At 44.8% G+C, this 21,272-nt stretch overlaps 1 protein-coding gene across 2 annotated transcripts in view; it reads left to right on the forward strand.

The window, feature by feature from the left end:
- celf2 (cugbp, Elav-like family member 2) overlaps window positions 1-21,272 on the forward strand; it is a 633,618-nt gene that overhangs the window by 20,329 nt on the left and 592,017 nt on the right. The window contains exon 1 of one of the 2 annotated variants that reach the window (XM_052034293.1): window positions 8,495-8,597. The exons of the other annotated variant lie outside the window; for it this stretch is intronic. Within the exon in view, the coding sequence (XP_051890253.1) occupies window positions 8,545-8,597 (53 nt within the window). The 5' untranslated portion in view covers window positions 8,495-8,544. Of the gene's footprint in view, window positions 1-8,494; window positions 8,598-21,272 lie in introns of those variants that run through there. 2 annotated transcript variants of the gene reach the window in all.

Consider the following 21,272-nt stretch of genomic DNA (forward strand, 5'->3'; position numbering starts at 1 on the left):
CAATGTTGCAGGCAGAGGAAATTTAGGTACTGACAATTTAAAAAAAAAGATGCTGGCAGCAGCAAGTTTAAAAGAAATGAAAGAAAGACAGTGGCAATCTGTAGCACTGAGAAAACTGCTGGTTACAGGAGATTTAAACACATAGGAGAAATGAGCAGAGGGTACAATAGTCTTGAATGCAACAGCATCACTATTAAGGTGGAAAATAGAACAAAGTGGCAACTGAAGCATTGATAGGCAGCCTAGGGTGTACAGTCAAAGAGGTGAGCCCTTCACAGTGTCTTTAGAAAAGATGAGAATGGTTCTTGTAGCTAACAATATTCTCGCACTAGAGGACAGTGTCACAAATGCACAGGTGCTGAACACTACAATAAGAGGGCATGAGAAAGAATTTATCAAGGGATACTGACTCTTGAGATCTATCACAGGCTTGCTAATAGGCAGCCTCGCAGAAAGATGTTCCATGTCCAGCAGAGGTGCAGAAATTGGAAGGTTGTCTCAATCCACGTCCATCTGAAATAGCAAGTTGCAAGTCTGACATGAAGAACCAAAGCCCAGGACAAATAGTCAATGACTACATTGTGGCATGAAAGATTAATCCGGATATTGCAGTTTGGTTAATTCTTAATCCATGCCTTATGTAGTTTAAATGATGAACAGATTCAGTCCAAGCAGAGTCTTATATTTGACCTGGTTTGCAGAATGGAAACCATGGTGGAAATGGCAGTGAAAAATGCCGTGGAGTTTCATCCATCACCAGGCTTAAACATGACAATAACTCATAATCAGAAGGCAGCAGTGAAAGCTCCAAGCCTGAAACAGGGTCAGCACCTTGTGAGTGCAAGTGGTGCAAGTTCTTGCTACAGAGGCTCTGGCAGCCACTCACTGCAGGTCTATTCTCTTAGGGAGGCAATGTGTTATATTTGCCAGTGAAAGCATTGTAAAGCAGAAGCATCTGGGTCCAAACCCAGAATAACTAAACAGAGGAGTGCTACCAGTTCAATCCCTGCTCACAGGAAATTTCTCCATTAGGAAGGTGCAGAGAGAGAGAGAGAGAGAGAGAGAGAGAGAATCTACATATATTGAATCCAGATAGAGCAGAATTGTAAAGCACTATCACTAGGAGAAATGAACATAGAACATGGAACAGTACAGCACAGGAACAGGCCCTCTGACTACGATGTCTATGCTGAACATGATGCCAAATTAAACAAAATCTCTTCTGCCTGCATATGACTCATATCCCTCCATTCCCTGTATATTCTCATGTTCTAATCAATAAAATCAACAGAATTTGTATATAATGAAGGAGGTATTGGCTACCATTTTTGGGTGAAGAATTTTCCCAGTTTCCACTGGGAAAATTCTTCCTGCTATTTACAGATCACAAACCCTTCTTAACCATTCTAGACCCTCAAATGGCGACTCCAAACATGTCAAACTCAAGAATGCAAAAATGGGTGATTCTATTACCCAATATGACTACACCATTTAGTATCAGTCTTCAAAACAAAATGCAATCGTAGAAGATTTATCGAGGCTGTTGCATGAAGATATTAGCATACGTTATAAGGATACAACATTTGCCTCAGATTTAGAAGATGATGCTTTCCAGTACCAGCTGCAAATATTGCTGAGACAACACAATAAGATATGTTTGTGAAATGTGCTTATAAGTACACTATCAGAGGTTGGACCGATTCTGACAAATGTCCAAATATGGACATGCAACCATTTTACAACAGAATATTCAAACTGACTTCTGATCAACGATGTCTGTAGTGGGCACAAGGAATAGTCATCCCCAGTTGGATTGATCTTTACACGCAGAACACGGAGTCCAAAAGTAGAGGGCATAGGTTTAAAGTGAGAGGGGAAAGATTTAAAAGGGACTTGAGGGCCACATTTTTTATACAGAGGATGGCACGTATATGGAACAAGCTGCCAAAGTGGTAGAGGCAGGTATAACTACGGCATTTAAAAAGAGATTTGGACAGGTACATGGATAGGAAAGGTTTTGAGGGATTGGGCCAAACCCTGTAATCTCTGCCTCAGAGGCCAACGTCAAAACATTCTTCAAGGGGGTGAACCCTAGCAAGGCGTCAGACCCCAACTGTGTACCTGACCGGGTACTGAAAACCTGTGCTGACCAACTGGCTGGAGTATCCAAGGACATCTTCAACCTCTCACTGCTGCAGACGGAGGTTCCCACCTGCTTCAAAAGAGCAGCAATCATACCAGTGCCCAAGGAGAGCAGGGTGAGCTGCCTCAACGACTATTGCCCGGTAGCACTCACATCTACCATGATGAAGTGCTTTGAGAGGTTGGTCATGGCTAGAATTAATTCCTGCCTGAGCAAGGATCAGGACCCACTCCAATTCGTCTGCTGCCACAACAGGTCTACAGTGGATGCCATCTCACTGGCTCTCCACTCTGCTTTGGAGCACCTAGACAACAGCAAAACATGCGTCCGGCTGCTGTTTATCGATTACAGCTTGCGATTCAATGCATTATCCTCTCAGTATTAATCAGCAAGCTTCTAAACCTGAGGCAACTGGATCCTCCACTTCCTTATCGGGAGACCACAGTCAGTTCGAATCAGTAATGACATCTCCTCCTTGCTGACAATCAACACAGGTACACGTCAAGGATGCGTGCTGAGCCCACTGCTCTACTCTCTACACTCATGACCGTGTGGCTAGGCACAGCTCAAACACCATCGAGAAATTCACCAATAACACCACTGTTGTTGGTAAAATTTCAGATGGCGATGAGGAGGTGTACAGGAGTGAGATAGATCGGCTGGTTGAGTGGTGTCGCAACAACAGCCTCAAAATCAAATTCAGCAAGACCAAGAAATTGATTGTGGACTTCAGGAAGGGGAAGTCGGGAGAACACACACCAGTCCTCATTGAGGGGTCAGCGGGGGAAAGGGTGAGCAGCTTCAAGTTCCTGAGCGTCAACATCTCAGAGGATCTATCCTGGGCCCAAAATATTGATGCAATCACGAAGAAAGCAAGCCAAGAGATTTACTTCATTAGGAGTTTGAGGAGGTTTGGTACGTCACCAAAGATTCTCCATGAACCTATGAACACTACCTCATTATTCCTTCTTTTTGCACTATTTATTTATTTTGTAATTTATGTTCTGTACTGCTGCCGCAAAACAACAGATTTCATGTCACATAAGACAGTGATAATAAACCTGATTCTGATTCTGAACCCAGGCAAATGAGACTAGCTCAGCTGGGCAACTTGGTCAGTAAGGACGCCTTGGGCTAAAGGGCTTGTTTTCCATGTTGTATAACTCTGTGACTCTACAACATCTTGGCATTTTGAATGTGTGGCTGTTACTTGAACTTTGTCTATTGTACAAGTATTGATAAAGATCTAAAAGAACATTAAGAAACTGCAGATGCTGGAAATCCTGTGGAAAGGAAAGAGAAACAGGGTTAATGTTTCAGATCAAAGACCCTTCACGGAACTCGGTTTCTCTTTCTACAGAAGCTGTCTGACTTTCCAAGTATTTTCTGTTTTTATCTCACCAAGATTGAGAAAATTTAATACCAAAAAGTACAGTCACTCCAGAGGGCTGAGCAAAACCAACAAATCCGCCCCTAAAAACACAGAGGTGGCCAGTATGAATGTTTCAGAGTCTCTGCCAATCTTTATCGGAAAGGTAACAATAACTTTCTATTCCGTATTGACATTCATTCTAAATGAAGTGAAGTTTGAGGTGTCAGATCATGCACAGCAGTGGAACGTCCCATTCACGAGCTGAAATTAGTTCTTGCCACCCATGGTATACCTGAAGAGTCAGATTATGTGCCTCAGATCATGCCATTTTTGTTTGACCCCTTCGTGAGGTACAACGGTGTTAAGCACTCATTAATTCCCCAACACCATCCACCCTCCAACAGAGTAGTCCACAGGTCTTCTTCCTTAAGATACAATTTTCGAAGGTGATTGGAGATAAATCGTCAATCCACTATCAGCTAACAACTTGTCCCAGTATCATACAATGCTGGCATGAAGACAGTTGCTGGAATCTAGAACAGAAAAATGGAACACTGAAAGAACTCAGTGGGTCAAGCAGCATCTGTGAAAAAAGCCCTAATGCAGGGTCTCGACCCAAAACGTCAGCCTGCACCTTTTGCCTCCACAGATGCTGCTTGACAAACTGAGTTCTTCCAGCATTCTGTTTTTTATCAGAATCAGGTTTCTTATCACTGACATATGTTGTGAAATTTGTTGTTTTGCGGCAGCAGTACAGTGCAAGACATAAAAATTACTATTAAGTTACAAAAATAAATAAATAGTGCAAAAGAGGAATAACAAGGTACAGTAGTGTTCATAGGTTCATGGACTGTTCAGAAATCTGATGGCAGAGGGGAAGAAGCTGTACCTGAAGGGTTGAGTGTGGGTTTTCAGGCTCCTGTACCACCTCCCTGATGGTAGTAACGTGAAGAGGGCATGTCCTGGATGGTGAGGGTCCTTAATGACGGATGCCGCCTTATTGAGGCACCACCTCTTGAAGATGTCCTTGATGGCGGGGAGGGTTGTGCCCGTGATGGAGCTGGCTGAGTCTACAACGCTCTGCAGCCTCTTTTGATTCTGTGCATTAGAGCCTCCATACCAGGCTATGATGCAGACAGTCAGAATGCTCTCCACTGTAAATCTGCAGAAATTTGCAAGAGTCTTTGGTGACGTACCGAATCTCCTACTGATCATACAATGCCATTTTCTACCATAGTATTCAACACAGCACAGCTGTCAATGCATCACAGGCTGAAAACACTGGAGATTGTTGCAGCCCAACTTGGATGGGACATTTGAGAGGTAGTATCTGAAACAAAGCAAAATCCAGAGTCTCATCATAACAGCTCATTAGGAAAAAACAAAGGGGAGCAAGTCAGTCAACACGAGTAAGTGAGTGCAGGAAGACCAATGAGCAAGTATGACAGACAGAAGTGTGAGTCCGCAGGGCCAAAGAAGTCAGAAGTCAACGGTGAGTTGAGTCATGACGTCACGTATTGTTTGGATCAAGATGTAACAAGAATGCCAGGGATGTAAACATAGTTAAGAAAGTCGAGGTTCCAGTTAACTGAATGTGTAATGGCTGCATACACATGGAATACTATTCTAAAGATTGAAAGTGGTATGATATATTTCTATATAAACAAGTCATATTTGTATATGACATTATCATACATGTGATGTAAGCACACATGCTAGACGTTGCTAGTCCACAGTAAAGTGCAGGCACTTGTTCTGAAGCTCCCATTGTCTCCTAGAGATTATTACAGATAGGACAGACCACCTCTACGAGGCTAACTCACAGAGCACCTCCCAATACACGACAATGACAAAGGATACATACCTCGATGTCTCTGGAGTCTGTCCTACAGCCTATGTGACAGATGCAGCCTGCTTTCTTACCAGGCGTCTGTATGCGTGAACACCACAGATATGCAGCTCACAGCTGAAAAGCTCACACCTGGGATTTGTCCAAGGCTGACATCGTTGACAACCAAGCCCAGCTCAGCCATTGTCAGGTCAGGCTGCAACACTGAGACGTAATCTGTCATCCATTTTTGTCTGACTGCCCTTTGCTCGATGTCAGCTGTGGTTTAGCTTGTGGAAGCCTCTCCTCTGAGTCAGAAAGTTGTAGGTTCAACTTCTGTTCCAGAACCCTGAGCCCAAACTTTCAGTATTCAGTACTGTAGCTGCTGTTTAGAGGAGAACAACACTGCCTGGAAGAGATGTTGAAATCACCTCTTTATACTGGCTATCTCCACTCTGTCTTTCAGTCCGGATAAAGGATCTCGACCAGAAGCGTCCACTGTTCGTTTCCCTCCACAGATGTTGACTGACAGGCTGAGTTCCTCCAGCAGTTCATTTTTTGCTCCAGATTCCAGCATCTGTATCTTGCAGTTCCTCTTAAAATTAAGGCCTGTCTGCTTTCTCAGGTGGATGGAAGATATCCAACAGCATTATTTTCAAGAAGAGTAGGGTATTATCCTAGTACTATCCTACTGGCCAATATTGATCTAGCAAACAAGGTAAATCATCCGGACAACATCACATGGACATTGCTGGTTATGGAAGGTTCTTTCTTTGTGAGTTCACATTGGATGCCCCTCTTTGCTACAGATTGTAGGTAAATGTATCTTATCTCTCTCTGCACATCACACAATTTACTCCAAAATACGGAATCTTTTTACCTTGGTGGCGCTCTGTTGGAAGTTCTGTCGCTGAATAATTGATCAGAGAATGTGACTCTTCTGCCTCTTGTGGGGCTGTCCCAAAGAGCGCTGGAAGGGAATGGACTGGGCAAAATTATATGTCTATGTCCATCTGTATGTGTGATCAGAGTATGTGTGCATGGGCTAAGTCTGAGCAGAAAGCCTGGTCTCCAGTCATCTTGGACCTCCTAACCATGGACCAAGTGTGCAGCTGCCACCCCGTGTTAAAAGAACTTGCGTAAAAACACCTTCACCTCTTAGAACTGGAGTGCAAGCAAGTCATCCTCTATCCTGAGGGACTACCTAAGAAAAAGAAGATGAGAACTGTGAAAGAACTTAAAATAATAATCTCGCGAACATGACAAAACCCAAGAGAAAAATCGTTCAGGCTCCAGAGAAAAAAATATGAAATTTCTCTCTGCTCTCATTTGTTTATTAGTTCCAAAGAAAATTCCGAGATTGGACACTTTGATGCAAGAGACCATGCAATAAAAAATCAGGAATGCATCCTCTTGGAGATGCCACACCATCTGGCAAATTACTCCAACTTATAACTCAATCAACTATCTCCAGTTACTATCCTGCGCTTTACCCTATGAAGGAATTCAGTATGAATAGACTCTGCCGCTTACAGTTCTTCACTTGGTTTAGAATGAACTACTTGGCCTGCTGCCCATAATCCAGGTTTATTTGGCCTTTGCCAGTAATAATGTTTTCTGACTCGGAGTTTAGCCCCAGTAGGAAATGAAGAGGCTGGAATGCTTTTTCAATTACTCTGTCTTTCAAGGAGGAGAACGGGGAGGTGAAGCGCAGAGAGGTGGGGTGAGGTGCTGGGGGAGTCAGTCTAACTGGAGGATGATTGGAGAGCTGGCAAAAGCTTTTATCAGTCATTAACATTGCAAGTTTAGTTTAAGGGGGGACACCAAGTGAAGGGTAATCAGAGGGGGCGGGGAGGACAAGAAGGCAGTGGCTTGCTCAGTCTCATCTGCAGTGAAACTCAGGCACTTTTGGATGGGAGAGGGAATGAAGACATCATGTTTTGACAGATCCCCCTCACTGCCTTGTGTACCCGGGCCTGTCCCTGAGCTGTGAGGACTTGCCACGGTGCTCCATGTGCTGTAACTGGCCAGCTTGCCCAGAGACAGCAGCTTCACACCACATCTTTCAGCAAGAAGGGGCAAAATGACTTGAAGAGCCTCCAAGGGGGCTTGAAGATTTCACGAAGAGCTCGGAAACTTTGGTCATCCTCGAGGATACCACGCACCTGAGTTTTTGCACAGTCATCCTGGATTCTTTTCATAGGTGAGGATATTTGGGGAGGAAATTTAGACAGAGAGAAAGAGTGTTTGTGTGTTTGTGTGTGTGTGTGTGTGTGTGTGTGTGTGTGTGTGTGTGTATGTTTGGTGTCTGTGGGGGTATATGTGTATGTGTGTCTGTGTGTGTGCACGCATATGTGTGGGGGATATACAGTATGTGTATCTGTGAGTGTGTGCACACATGTGTGTTTGTGTGTGGGGGTGTATATGTGTATGTGTGTCTGTGTGTGCACGCATGTGTGTGTGTGAGGGGGTATATGGGTATGTGTGTCTGTGTGTGCACGCATGTGTGTTTGTGTGTGAGGGGGTGTATGTGTATGTGCGTCTGTGTGTGTGCACGCATGTGTGTTTGTGTGTGAGGGGGTATATGTTTATGTGTGTCTGTGTGTGCATGTACCTGTAGGGGATGTGTGTGTGTGTGTGTGTTAGTGTGTAAGAAAGAGTAAGGAGGGTACTGGAGGTTGGTACATATTCTTGTCCTGTAATTGCTTGTTGGCAGAATCTGCAAGGTCTTCAGACATAGTTTGACCTTTGTTATCTCCCCCAAAAAAAACAAATGAGGAGCAGCATTAATAGCGAAAGAATTAAAGTCAAGCTTCACTGAGCAGAAAGCGCCTTGTGAACAGGCTTGCATTTGACCTCTGGTAGTACATGACGAGGTTGAGTGAGGGAGGGAGGGTAGTAATGGTGAGGGAGGGGGGTGGTGTCCAAAGGAAGAAGTGGCGGGGTTAGGGATGGAATGAGAAGGCAATAAAGTGGCAGGATTGATTAAGGGGCGGAGGGAACGCTGTGACAAGTGCTTATCAGACACAGGAGCAGGACGAGCTTTGCTGCAAAAGGCTTGGGGCTCTTTTCAGCTGTAGAAGAGAGTCCCTGCCTCGCTCTCTCTCTCTCTCTCTCTCTCCCCCCCTCCCTGTCTCTCTCTCTCTCTCTCTCTCTCTCTCTCTCTCTCTGCTTTTTGTTCCTTAGCCTGTCTTGTTTACAATGGTCTCCGTGATCTCCGAGCTGCACTCACTCGAGAGCTGGAAAGTTCTGAGGTAGGCTCTTGCGCCCGATGGTTATTGTTACAGAATGGTTCTCTGGTGCCGCGTGTTAAAACTACTTCAGCTGCCTCAATTCAAATGCTGCAGCTGAAGTCTCTCGCCCTGTCTCTCCCTCTCCCCCCCTCACCACCACCCCCTGTGTAGCGAGTGGTTTGCTTTCGTGATCGTAATAAGATCCCACCCGAAGCCTTGGAAGGGCCACGGGAATGGCTGGGATTTCAGCAAAGCTCCAGGGAAGGTTTTCCGTGTTTTTATGTAACAGAAATGCACCGTGTTGTGATTCTGATTTTTAAACCAAAGGGAAAGTTTCTTTGGAATGAAGAAGGGAACAGAAAGCGGAGACGGGTGCCTTTTCCCTCAGCTCCCTGTGTGTCTGGCACTGTACAATTGGATTCAGATACATTTTTTTTGTTGATTAAGCAGGATGTAGGGTGGAGGGGCAGTGACTGTAAGGAGGAGGCTGGCGTTGGGGGTGGGAGTGGTTGATGGGGTGCGGGGGTTAAGCAGAACCATTCTTTCTCTGTGATGAATGAGGATTTTCAGCAGTTTCCCTTCCCCCTACCAACCCCTCCTTGCACTGAAGCTCTCTCTGTGGGATCTGCAGCTGTGCCTGGTCCTGACCAGAGTTTAACGTGGGGAGGTAGATGTAAATGGGATGGGGGGTGGGTTTCAACAAAGAGCGGGCTTCTGTCTGAATTAAATTCATGGCTTGCTATTTTTCTTTTGTTGTCTGCTGAGCAGTGGTAATCCTTTGTGCCACAGAAGTGCTTTCTCTGCTGTCGAAAGTAGATAATTCCTGAAACCAGTGATAGGTTTTAAAGGCTCCATATTTTATTTTTGAAAGCAGCGGGAATACTTTGCAGGCTCCCGCTGTGGGAATGTGGGCTTTTGCCATAATGGTCAAGTCTGAGTTGAAAGCTGTTCAGTGTTCAGGCACTGGTCACAGAGGAGAGGTCCCTAATCAATGGCTTTAATTTCCCACCCCCCGCATCTTCCTCACATTCCCCCCCCACCACCACCAACTATTGCCAATTTACCACCCCCTTGCCCCCCGCACTTGCTGGGATGTGTTTCCACACTTGCCCCAGGCAGCCATTACTTCTGCAGATTCTGACCAAATTTCCCCTTGCCTGTGTCAGCCAAAGGAATAACCAGCCTCCAAGCAGCAATGATCCTCAAATAGTCACTCGAATAAATGACCAGTTACATTGTTGTCAGTGGTGCTGGTTGAGGAATGTCGACAGAGAGAGCTGTGTAAAACTTTTGCTGGCAAGAGGTTGAAGAAGAGGTATTGTCTGTGGGGCCTTGGCCAACAGTTATGTATTTGTTAACATTGCCTGGAACCAGATTCCTGATATGTTGTTTGTGGGACCTTGCTGTGCACAAATCGTCATCACTCTTTGACTTTGGGGCGGCACTGTGCTGCTGCCTCACAGCTCCTGTCACTCGGGTTCAGTCCTGATTTCCGGCCCTGTCTGTGTGGAGTTTGCACGCTCTCCCCATGGGTTTCTTCTGTGTTGTCTGGTTTCCTCCTACATCCTGAAAATATGTGAGTCGGTGGGTGAATTGGCCTCTGTAAATTACCCCTCGCATGAAGCTGAGTCATAAAATCTGGGAGGTATTCAATGGGAATGTGGGAAAAATAAAATGGGATTCAGGAGTTGAGTTACAGGGAAAGATTGTACAGGTTAGGACTTTATTCCTTGGATCGTGGAAGAATGAGGGGGGATTTGATAGAGGTTTACAAAATTATGAGGGTATAGACTCTATGCGAGTGGGCTCTTTCCACCTAGATTAGGAAAGATAAGTATGAGAGGACATGGCTTTAGCGTGAAAGGGGAAAGGTTTAGGGGGAACATTAGGGGGAACTTCACTCAGAGAGTGGTGGGAGTGTGGAACAGGCTGCCATCTGACGTGGTAAATGCGGGCTCACTCTTAAGTTTTAAGAATAAATTGGATAGATACATGGATGGGAGAGGTCTGGAGGGTTATGGACTGGGTGCAGGTAAATGGGACTAGCAGAATAAAGTTTTGGCACAGACTAGAAGGGTCGAATGGCCTGTTGTCTGTGCTCTAGTGTTCTATGGTTCTATTAGTGTGGGATTGGTGTAAGTGGGTTCTTGCTGGGCGGAAGGGCCTGTTTCCCTGCTGTTTAATGCTTTTATATGAATCTATGATGTACTGAAACTGATAAGTTTCTGAAGGGGCTTGCTGGGGTAGATGTTCAGAGTATGTTTCCCATCATGGGGGTGTCTAGAACCACGGAGTGCAGTTTCAGATTAAGTCCATTTAAGGCACAGATGAGGAGGAGTTCATTCCCTCAGGGAATTTTTGGAATTCCCTCTTCCAACAATCTGTGGAGTTTGGAGTATTGAATATATTCAAGACTGAAACAGAGAGATTTTTGAATTATAAAAGAGGCCAAAATCAGATCAGTCACGATCTTATTGAATAGTACAGCAGGCTCAAGGGTCCATCTGCTCTGCTTGTAGTTCTCATATTCTTATACATGATTGGCTGTAAAACACTTTCAGACATCCTAGGAACATGAAAGGCACTATATAAATGCAAGTCTGCCTGTTATACTTTGACCCGCTCTGCATCAGACTTTTATCACCCATCCGAACATAACAGTTTTACTGAACATCTGGTAATATTTATCTGAAGAGCGGTGGAATTTCCTGACCACTAGATCGCCCTCAATAAACTCTGGATGATCAGGTTCATACAGTCATTGAGTTAGACAGCACAGAAACAGGCCCTTTGGCCCAGCTCATCCGTGACGACCAAGGTGCCTATCAAACTAATCCCATTTGCCTGCGTTTGGCCCATATCCATCTTAATACTTCCTATCCACATACCTGTCCAAATGTTTCTTAAGCATTGTGATTGTACCAGCATCTACCACCTTCTTTGGCAACTCGTTCCATATACCCATCGCCCTCTGTGTGGAAAAACCTACCCCTCAGATCCCCTTTAAGTCTTTGTCCTCTCACTTTAAACCTACGCCCTCTAGTTTTAGACTCCCCTACCCTGGGGAAAAAGACTGCAACTATCCACCCTATCTATGCCCCTCATGATTTTATAAACTCTATTCGGTAATCCCTCCATCTCCTTCGCTCCATGGAAACCAGTCCCAGCCCATCCAATCTCCTCTTATAACTTAAGTCCTCAGAATCAGGTTTATTATCAATGACTCATGTCATGAAATTTGTTGTTTTGTGGCAGCAGTACAGTGCAAGACATAAAGACATAAAAATTGTTATGTTACAAAAATAAATAAATAGTGCAAAAGAGGAATAACAAGGTAATGTTCATGGACTGTTCAGAAATCTGATGGCAGAGGGGAAGAAGCTGTTCCTGAAACGTTGAGTGTGGGTCTTCAGGCTCCTGTACCACCTCCCTGATGGTAGTAACGTGAAGAATGCATGTCCTGGGTGGTGAGGTTCCTTAATGATGGATGCCGCCTTCTTGAGGCCCCACCTCTTGAAGATGTCCTCGGTGATGGGGAGGGTTGTGACCGTGATGGAGCTGGCTGAATCTTCGACGCTCTGCGGCCTCTTTCGATCCTGCGCATTGGAGCCGCCATACCAGGCGGTGATGCAACTAGTTGGAATGCTCTCCACTGTACACCTGCAGAAATTTGCAAGAGCCTTTGGTGACGTACCAAATCTCCACAAGCTCCTAACAAAGTAGAGCTGCTGCCTTGCCTCCAGTCCGCTAGTTCAGGCAACATTCCTGTGAACCTTTTCTGCATCCTCTCTGCCTTATTTCAGCTTTGCTGTTTGTGGAAGATTACTGTGCACGGCTGGGCTAATGCAAGTGCAGTGTGATACAAGGTTCACCATCAATCCTACACTGAAAAGTCTGTTGGACCCCAGGTATGGAAATGAGCTTCCTGGCTCTGAGGTGTTAGCACTATCAGAATCCTGAAGACCCTGAATCTAAGGAACTCTTAACAGTGTACCAAGCACCAATATGATGATGCTTGCAATGAACATGTGTAACATATGCACTGTATTAAAATGAAGAAAGAACACAGTACCTTCCAGGAGCCTTCCTGCCAAGCTACTGGTTTTGAGATGTTTGCTGTTGTAACATAGGAAACACAATATCCAATTGGTGTGCAGCAGATTCTCTCCAAGAGCAGTGTCGAAGTGACCAGATGATCTGTGGTTTACTGTCAGTGATTGGGGATAAATATTGGCCAAGGGGACTCACCTTCAATTAGTAAGGTGAGGGGGAGCGCAGGTTAATGCTTCATGCAAGAGATGACCACTTAGAAATCATAATTCACTGATTTTTGTTGAGAGAGATAGGTGCTCTGTTCAGCCCTAACTACCAATAAGGTGATCAGCAAAAATACTGCTTAAAATATTGATAAAAATCTGTATCAGTGCCTTTTCTTATTCCTTTGCCTGTGTCTTTGGCGGTTGTGTGCAGGGCACACATCTGCGGTCTTCTCTGAAATGATTGCTGGGAAGTGAGTCAGATCCTATGAGCACACTGTCCATGCAGCCTCGACTCGGGTAGATTTAGAATGCCATGAGGTGCAGGAATGCAGTGGTGGGGAGGAGGGGCAGGCTACTTTGCAACGTGATTGGATACCCTCTATGCCATGATCTTGCTCTGTTGGGCCTCTGCACTGCAAGTGGCCCTGAGCCATTGTGTGGTACGTGAGGTGGTCATGGAGTCATACAGCATGGCAACAGGCCCTTCAGCTCAACTGGTCCATGGTTCCCATCTCAGCTAGTCCCATTTGCCCCTGTTTGCCCATATCCCTCTAAACCTTTCCAATCCATGTACCTGCCCAAGTGCCTTTTAAATGTTGTTAATGTACCTGCCTCAACCACGTCCTCTGGCAGTTCATTCCATATGCAAACTGAGTGAAAAAGTTGCCTCAGTTTCCTATTAAATCTCTCCCCTCTCACCCCAAACCTCTAGTTCTCGATTCCCCAACCCTGGGAAAAAAACTGTGTGCATTCACCCTATCTATGCCCCTCATGATTTTATACATCTCTATAAGATCACCTCTCATTCTCCCACGCTCCAGTGAATGAAGTCCCAACCTGCTCAATCTCTGTCCTGGCAACATCCTTTTAAATCTCCTCTGCACTCTTTCCAGCTTAATGGCATCTTTCCTATAGCCGGGTGACCAAATCTGTACACAATAATACAAATGCAGTCTCACCAATGTCTTCTACAACTGCAATATAACATCCCAACTTCTATACTTAGTGCCCTGACTGATGAAGGCCAGCGTGCCAAAAGCCTTCTTCACCACCCTGTCTACCTGCTTTCAGGGAACCATGTACTTGTGCTCCAAGGACCCTCTGTCTATAACGCTCCCCAGGGCCCTGCTGTTCACTGTGAAAGTCCTATCCTGGCTTCTCTTCCCAAAATGCACCTTGCAGTACAACTTGCACTTACCTGAATAAAACTCCATTTGCTGTTCCTCGGCCCACTTGCCCAGATGATCAAGGTCCCTCTGTAAATCACGATAACCATCTTCACTGTCTGTGACACCACCTAATTTAGTGTGATCTGTAATTTTTACAACAGTGTGGTGGGCAACACAGATGCTATGATCTTTATCAGTGATGCCTGGGAGCATAGACTTGATTGTGGTTGAGACTGTGGCCAAACTATTGATGTCCCAGCAGGAACCCTTTAGTCCATGCATCGATGCCACTTGTCGCCAGGTTTGCTCCTTGCTTTGCTCTGGGTTAAAAAATGAAGATCTTAGGCCACAGATTATTGGCCTAATTTCTTTTGGCAAGGCAGAAATGAGCATCGTGCATGTTGATGATATCATTAGGTTGGCAACTAATGCCAACAAAATGGCAGCCATACTAGGATTGGAAGTGGTTCGTCCAATTTCCTGATGTGCAGGAACCCTACTGGAATTGGGTACAACTTGCTAAAACATGTAAAGTCAGACTTTGGTACATATAAAACTCATGTTACACACTGTAGTTTCTAAACACCCCCTCAATACCACCCTGAACTTTAAGCCTGTTTTTTTCAGTGATAATGTTGGGACATTCCAATAACATATAAGATAATCATGTTGAGGACATCTAGTCCCAAGATTTTCCTTGGCTGAGGCAGCTTCCCTTTAATTACAATTGTCTAAAAACAAATAACGCAAGTTGGCTTTTTTAAAATTTCCTCAAGAACTCTCTTCTCCTTTCTACTGACAACCTTAGTTTTTCCGACCATAGTATCCGCAATAGCCAAACTTCTTCTTCTTCAATCCCTCAGGATGGAGAATGAGTTGCTTCCAGTCTAGTTTTGTGGGTTCTGGGATGACTGTTGAGGCCAATGCGTGAAGATGTTTAAGAGGCTGTTAGATAAACACATGGATATGGAGGGAATGGATCATGTGCAGGCAGAAGAGATTTAGTTTAGTTCAGCATCGTATTTGGCGCAGACATTGTGCATCGAAGGGCTGTATCTGTGCTTTTTTTTTCCCCATCACCGCTTCTCTTTCTCCTCCCCCGCCCTCTCGATCTGCCCATCACCCACACATTCCTCCCTCCCCTCCTCACCTCCACTGTCCTCTCCGACCAGATTCCATCTTCTTCAGCCCTTTGTCACTTCCACCTATCACCTCCCACTTTCTGACTTCATTCCCACTCTCCCCCTCCCTCACCTGCCTATCATCCCCCCTCACCTGGATCAATCTATCACCCGCCAGCTCTTGCTCCACCCCTTCCCCCCACCTTTTTCTACTGGCTCCCTCCCCTCTTTCTTTCCAGTCCTGATGAAGGGTCTCGACCTGAAACATTGACTGTCCATTTCCCTCCATAGGTGCTGCCTGAATCGTTGAGTTTCTCCAGGTTTTATTGTGTTGCTCCAGATTTCCAGCATGTGCAGTCTCTCTTGTGTCGCTCCTGTGCTGTACTGTTCCATGTTCTACGTTCCACAGAGGTGGAGACACAAGAGACTGCAGATGCTGGAATCTGAAGCAAACACAAACTGCTGGAGGAACTCAGCAAGTCAGGCAACGTGTGGAGGCAGAGGGATAGTCCACGTTTCAGGTCAAGACCCTGCATCAGGACATCCACAGATGCTGCCTGACCTGCTGAATTCCTCCAGCAGTTTCTATGCCACGGAGGTGATGGCTAACAGGACAGGGACATGGGTAGACTGTGTGAACATACTACAGCACAGGCCCTTCGGTCCACAATATTGTGCCGACATTTTATCCTGCTCTAATATCTATCTAACCCTTCCGTCCCAGATAGCCCCCCATTTCTCTATCATTCATGTGTCTACCTAAGAGTCTCTTAAATGTCCCTAATGTATCTGCCCCCATAACCTCTCCCGGCAGTGTGTTCCACGCACCCACCACTCTGTGTAAAAAAAATCCTTGCCTCTGACATCCCCCTTATACCTGCCTCCAATTACCTTAAAATTATGTCCCCTCGTGTTAGTCATCATCGCCCTGGGAAAAAGCCTCTGACTGTCCACTCGATCTATGCCTCTTATCATCTTGTACACTTCTATCAAGTCACCTCTCATCCTCCTCCTCTCCAAAGAGAGAAGCCCTAGCTCACTCAACCTATCCTCATAAGACATGCTCTCCAATCCAGGCAACATCCTGGTAAACCTCCTCTGCACCCTCTCTAAAGCTTCCACATCCTTCCTATAATGAGGCGACCAGAACTGAACACAATACTCCAAGTGTGGTCTGACCAGAGTTCTACAGACCTGCAACATCATCTCGCAGCTCTTGAACTCAATATCCCGACTAATGAAGGCTTGTGGTAGTGGGTTCTCCTTACACTGCTGAGGCAGGGCTTCTGTGTGCCCACAGTACATGGCATCAATACCATCCTGACAGCACCTTCTCCATTTTGAATAGTCATGTGCCAGAAGTTGCCAGGAGTTGCTGGGGAGGTTGCATTTTCGAAGGAGGCTTTGAATATATCCTTGTTTCTCATCCTCCGTAATTTCTTCCCGTGACAGAATCGATATAATTTAAGTGATTTGCTATTGGTGTGATGGTGATGGTGTGCTCCCTGTGCAGTTTTGGCATTGAATGCATTCCCGCAATGCTTTTATAAGGAAAGCTCCAGGATTCTGACCAAGCCACAAAGAATGGTGATACCTTTCCAAGTGGGGATGGTGTGTGGTTTGAGGGAAGCTTGATGTTGGTGACATTCCCTGCTGCTTAGATACTTCTGGAGGACAGTTTTTGCTCGTTTAAAAGCTGCAGTGGACCATTTTTGTGAAGTCTCTAGACTGCATTTCAGTGCCATTAAAGATATTTAGAGTTTGACAGACATTTGAACTACAAGGGACATGGGAAGAGAGTGGGAAATTGGTGTTGAGGCCAAGTTTCGATCAGCCGTGATCTTATTGAAAGGCAGAGCAGGCTCAAAGGGGCAATTACCTTTAGCTAGTCCTGTTTCTTGCATTCTTATATCTTCAGATGGCACACACTGCTACATTTTTGGTGAGAATGAGTGTTCATGGTGGTGGATGGTGTCCCAAGCGCTTGGCTGCTTGGTCCTGGATGGTGTCTTTTTTTTATAATTGTTTTTAGAGTTGAATTCAAGTAGGCAATTGAAGGATATTTCTTTGTGCCATAAGGTTTTGACTACTTTTGGAGGCAGAGGGTGTAGCTGAGGTACTCAATAGGTTCTTTACATGAGTTAGCGCTAAGTAAAATGCTGTAGGGGTCTCAGCAAAGGGCTAGAAGCTGACAACAGAAAGATACTATGGAGAAAGTACTTACAAAGGAGAAGGTACTAAGGAGAAATAACCTTGTCCAGATGGGGTGTATCTGGGCTGCTGAGCGAGAAAATTGCTGTGGCCCTCCCTGTAATCTTCCAAACATCCAGAGATTCAGGGCTTGGTATCTTGTTCAGAAGATGTTGCAGCTTTATAAAATTCCTGTAAGGCTGTATCTGGAGTATTGGATTCACTTCTGATCACCCCATCATAGGAAGGATGTGGAGGCTTTGGAGAGGGTGCAGAAGAGATTTACCAGGATGCTGCCTGGATTAGAGGGCATGTGCTATATGAACATAGAACATAGAACACTACAGCACAGTACAGGCCCTTCGGTTCACAATGTTGTGCCGACAGTTTATCCTGCTCTAAGATCTATCTAACCCTTCCCTCCCACATAGCCCCCTATTTTTCTATCATTCATGTGTCTTTCTAAGATTCTCTTAAATGTCCTTAATGTATCTGCCCCCACAACCTCTGCCGGCAGTGCGTTCCACGCAACCACCTCTCTCTGTGTTTAAAAAAAACTTACCCCTGACATCCCCCTTATACCTTCCTCCAATCACCTTAATATTATGCCCCTCATGTTAGCCATTGTCACCCTGGGGAAAAAGTCTCTGATCCACTCGATCTATGCCTCTATACCTTGTACACCTCTATATCTCTATATCTCTAGATCTATACCTCTATATCTTGTACACCTCTATCAAGTCACCTCTCATCCTCCTTCTCTCCTAAGAGAAAAGCCTGAGCTCACTCAACCAATCCTCATAAGACATGCTCTCCAATCCAGGCAACATCCTGGTAAATTTCCTCTGCGCCCTCTCTAAAGCTTCCACATCCTTTCTATAATGAGGCAACCAGAACTGAACACAATATGGTTGGACAAACTAGGGTTGTTTTCTCTGGAGCAGCGGAGGCTGAGGGAAGACCTAAATTTATAAAATTATGAGAAGCATAGATAGAGTAGATAGCTGGTATCTTTTTCCTAGGGTCAAAATGGCTAATACTAGAGGGCATGCATTTAAAGTGAGGGGGGAAAGTTCAAAGGAGATGTGCAGGGCAAGTTTTGTGCATAGAGCAGTGGGTGCTTGGAATGCGCCGCCAGGGGTGGTGGTGGAGGCCGATACAATAGGCGCGTTCAAGAGGCTGTCAGATAGGTACATGAATATGCAGAGAATGGAGGGATTGGACCATGTGCAGACAGAAGGGATTAGGTGTCATTAGTTTAATTAATTTGGCACAACAATGTTAGCTGAAGGGCTGTGCTGTTCTCTGTCTTATGTTCCATGTAGGATGGTGTTGTGCTAACTCAGTAACTGCAAACCAATCAGTTTAACTTTGATGGTGGGGAAAATTTTGGAATCAGTATCAGGGAGAGAATAGGAGGAGTGTGGATTTATTACAGAGAGCCAACAGGGATTTTTTTAAAGGCAAATCATGTCAAAGTAACTTGATGGAGTTTTTTGATGAAATAACAGAGGACAGATGTGGGAAGTACAATAATATGAGACATTGGTGAGACCGCACATGGAATACTGGGTCCAGTTCTGGGTATAACAAGGATGTCATTAAGCTGGAAAGGCTGCCCAAAAGGTTGACAACACTGTTACTGCGACTAAAGGGCTTGAGCTATGAGGGGAGGCTGGATAAGCTAGGACTTTTTCCTTGGAGTGGAGGAGACTTGAGTGTTGACCTTGTAGAAGTATATAAAATGATGAGAGGCACATATAAGGTGAATGGTCACAGTCCTTTTCCCAGCATACTAGACTGTATAGATTTAGGTTGAGAGGGGGAAGATTTAATAGGGATCTGAGGGGCAACATTTTCAAATAGAAGATGGTGGGTGTACGGAACAAGCTGCCAGAGCAAGTGGTACAATTACAATGTTTAAAAGGCATTTAGACAAATAAACGGATAGGAAAGGTTTAGAGGGATATGGGCCAAATGTGGGCAAATGTGACAAGCTCAAGGAGACAACTTAGTTAGCATGGATGAATTGGGCCGAAGTGCCTGTTTCTGTGCTGTGTAACTGTATGACTCTGGTCAGATGTCACATAATAAACATCTCATTGAGACTGAAGGCCATAGAATAAATGAGCAGAAGAAATAGAAGCAGGAACAGACCAATCAGCTCCCATGCCTACTTCACTATTCATTAAAATTATACTTGATGTTTAACTGCAGTGCACTTTCCTGCACTAATACCTTTTATCTCAATGATATGCAAAACTCTCTCGATATTTCTCTTCAATATATTCAGTGACTCGGCCTCCACAGCTCACTTGGACAGAAAATCCAAATATACACTAACTTTTAGATTAAAAAATTTCTTGGTATCTTTGGCCTAAATGGCCAACTCTTTATTTTGACCATTACTGGACATGCCAGACAGGGAAACGTCATCCTAGCATCTTGTTTTTGCACGGAGGGTGGTGGGTGCCTGGAATGTGCTGTCAGGGGTGGTGGTGGAGGCAGATACGATAGGAAAGTCCAGAACTAGATTTGAATCCACAACCTCATGACTCAGAGGCAAGTACTAATTCAATACCTCCATGGGATTCAGTAACATCTTTTGGTTTAGAGGTCTCTTCAGGTAGAAAATTAAAAGCAGACAACAGCAACCTTTAAGAGGCCTTTATACAGTAATATGAACAGGCAGGGAATTAAGGGATGTTGGCCATGTGCAGTTTAAAATGGCATCGTGGCAGTAGGCACAGATGTCCTGGGCCAAAGGGTGTGTTCTGAGCTGTACTGTTCTATGTTCTATCTACCCTGTTAAGCCCTGTAAAAATTCTAGATGTCATCACCTCTCATTTTACAGATTTCAATAGAATGTAGGCCCAACATGCCAAATCTCTGCTCAAAGAACAAACCATCCAATCCCAGGAATCAATCTGCTGAAAAACAGTTGCACTCCACCAATTACATGCATGTCCCTCCTTAGGCAGGGACACGATATTCCAGGCACAGTCTCAAAAGACCTCCATATAATTGCAGTAGGCCATCTTTGCTCATGTGCTCAAATCCTGTTGCAATTAAGGCCAGTGTACTGAATGCTTTCTTAATTGCTTACTGTACATGCACATTGACCTTCAGTGATTTGTGTGCAAGAATAAAAGAAGCTATAGCAGTTAGGATAAAAAAAATTGGCCAAGTAACAAAAAAACAGTAGTAATAATGGTTGTTTTTTAGACTACACAGAAGTACATGGTGGAGTTCCCCAGGGTCAGTCCTAGGTCCTCTTTTCTACAGAGAGACTTGTGCCTGAGTGTTGACGAAGAGGGAATATGAAGGTCCCACATGCACACTCTCATAACAGGCAGGCACCAGATGGACTCCAATTGTACTGATATGTCCAGCAAACTTTGCTTTGTTTTTAAGTATTTTCCCAAAGAGATCATTTGATTTACAAATTACAGTCCATTTTTTTTACCAAAGATGGTCCAGACAAACAAAAAGTTGTGAAAAATAAGAATAACAGGAAAGGGATGAACCCAGATAATAACTTTGTGGTCAGTCCAAAACGTCAACAGTTCTCTTCCTTGCACAGATGCTGTTCAAACCGTTGAGTTCCTCCAGCATTTTGTTTGTTGCTCCAGATTCCAGCATCTGCAGTCTCCCGTGTCTCTTCTGTGCCTTAGAGTTTGTCTCTGGAATGAAATCACAAGAGGCCCAAATAATGTAACCAGAGGGACCAATTTCCCTCAGCGGAGAGGTCAGTGAATAGGGAGCATGCATTTAAAATTCATCTGTAAAAGGAATAGAGAAGAATGAAGAAAAATTTGTTCTTACCCAGTGGCGTGATAGTAGTTTAGAATTCCCATCCTGTTGGGGTGTTGGGGACAGAAGGCTTCATCATATTTTAGAAGTACGCGCATCGGCTGTTGTAGATCTGTCACCTGCAGGACCACGGACCAAGAAGTG

Source organism: Pristis pectinata, chromosome 19, assembly GCF_009764475.1.
Source record: "Pristis pectinata isolate sPriPec2 chromosome 19, sPriPec2.1.pri, whole genome shotgun sequence".
Classification (NCBI taxonomy): Eukaryota; Metazoa; Chordata; class Chondrichthyes; order Rhinopristiformes; family Pristidae; genus Pristis; species Pristis pectinata.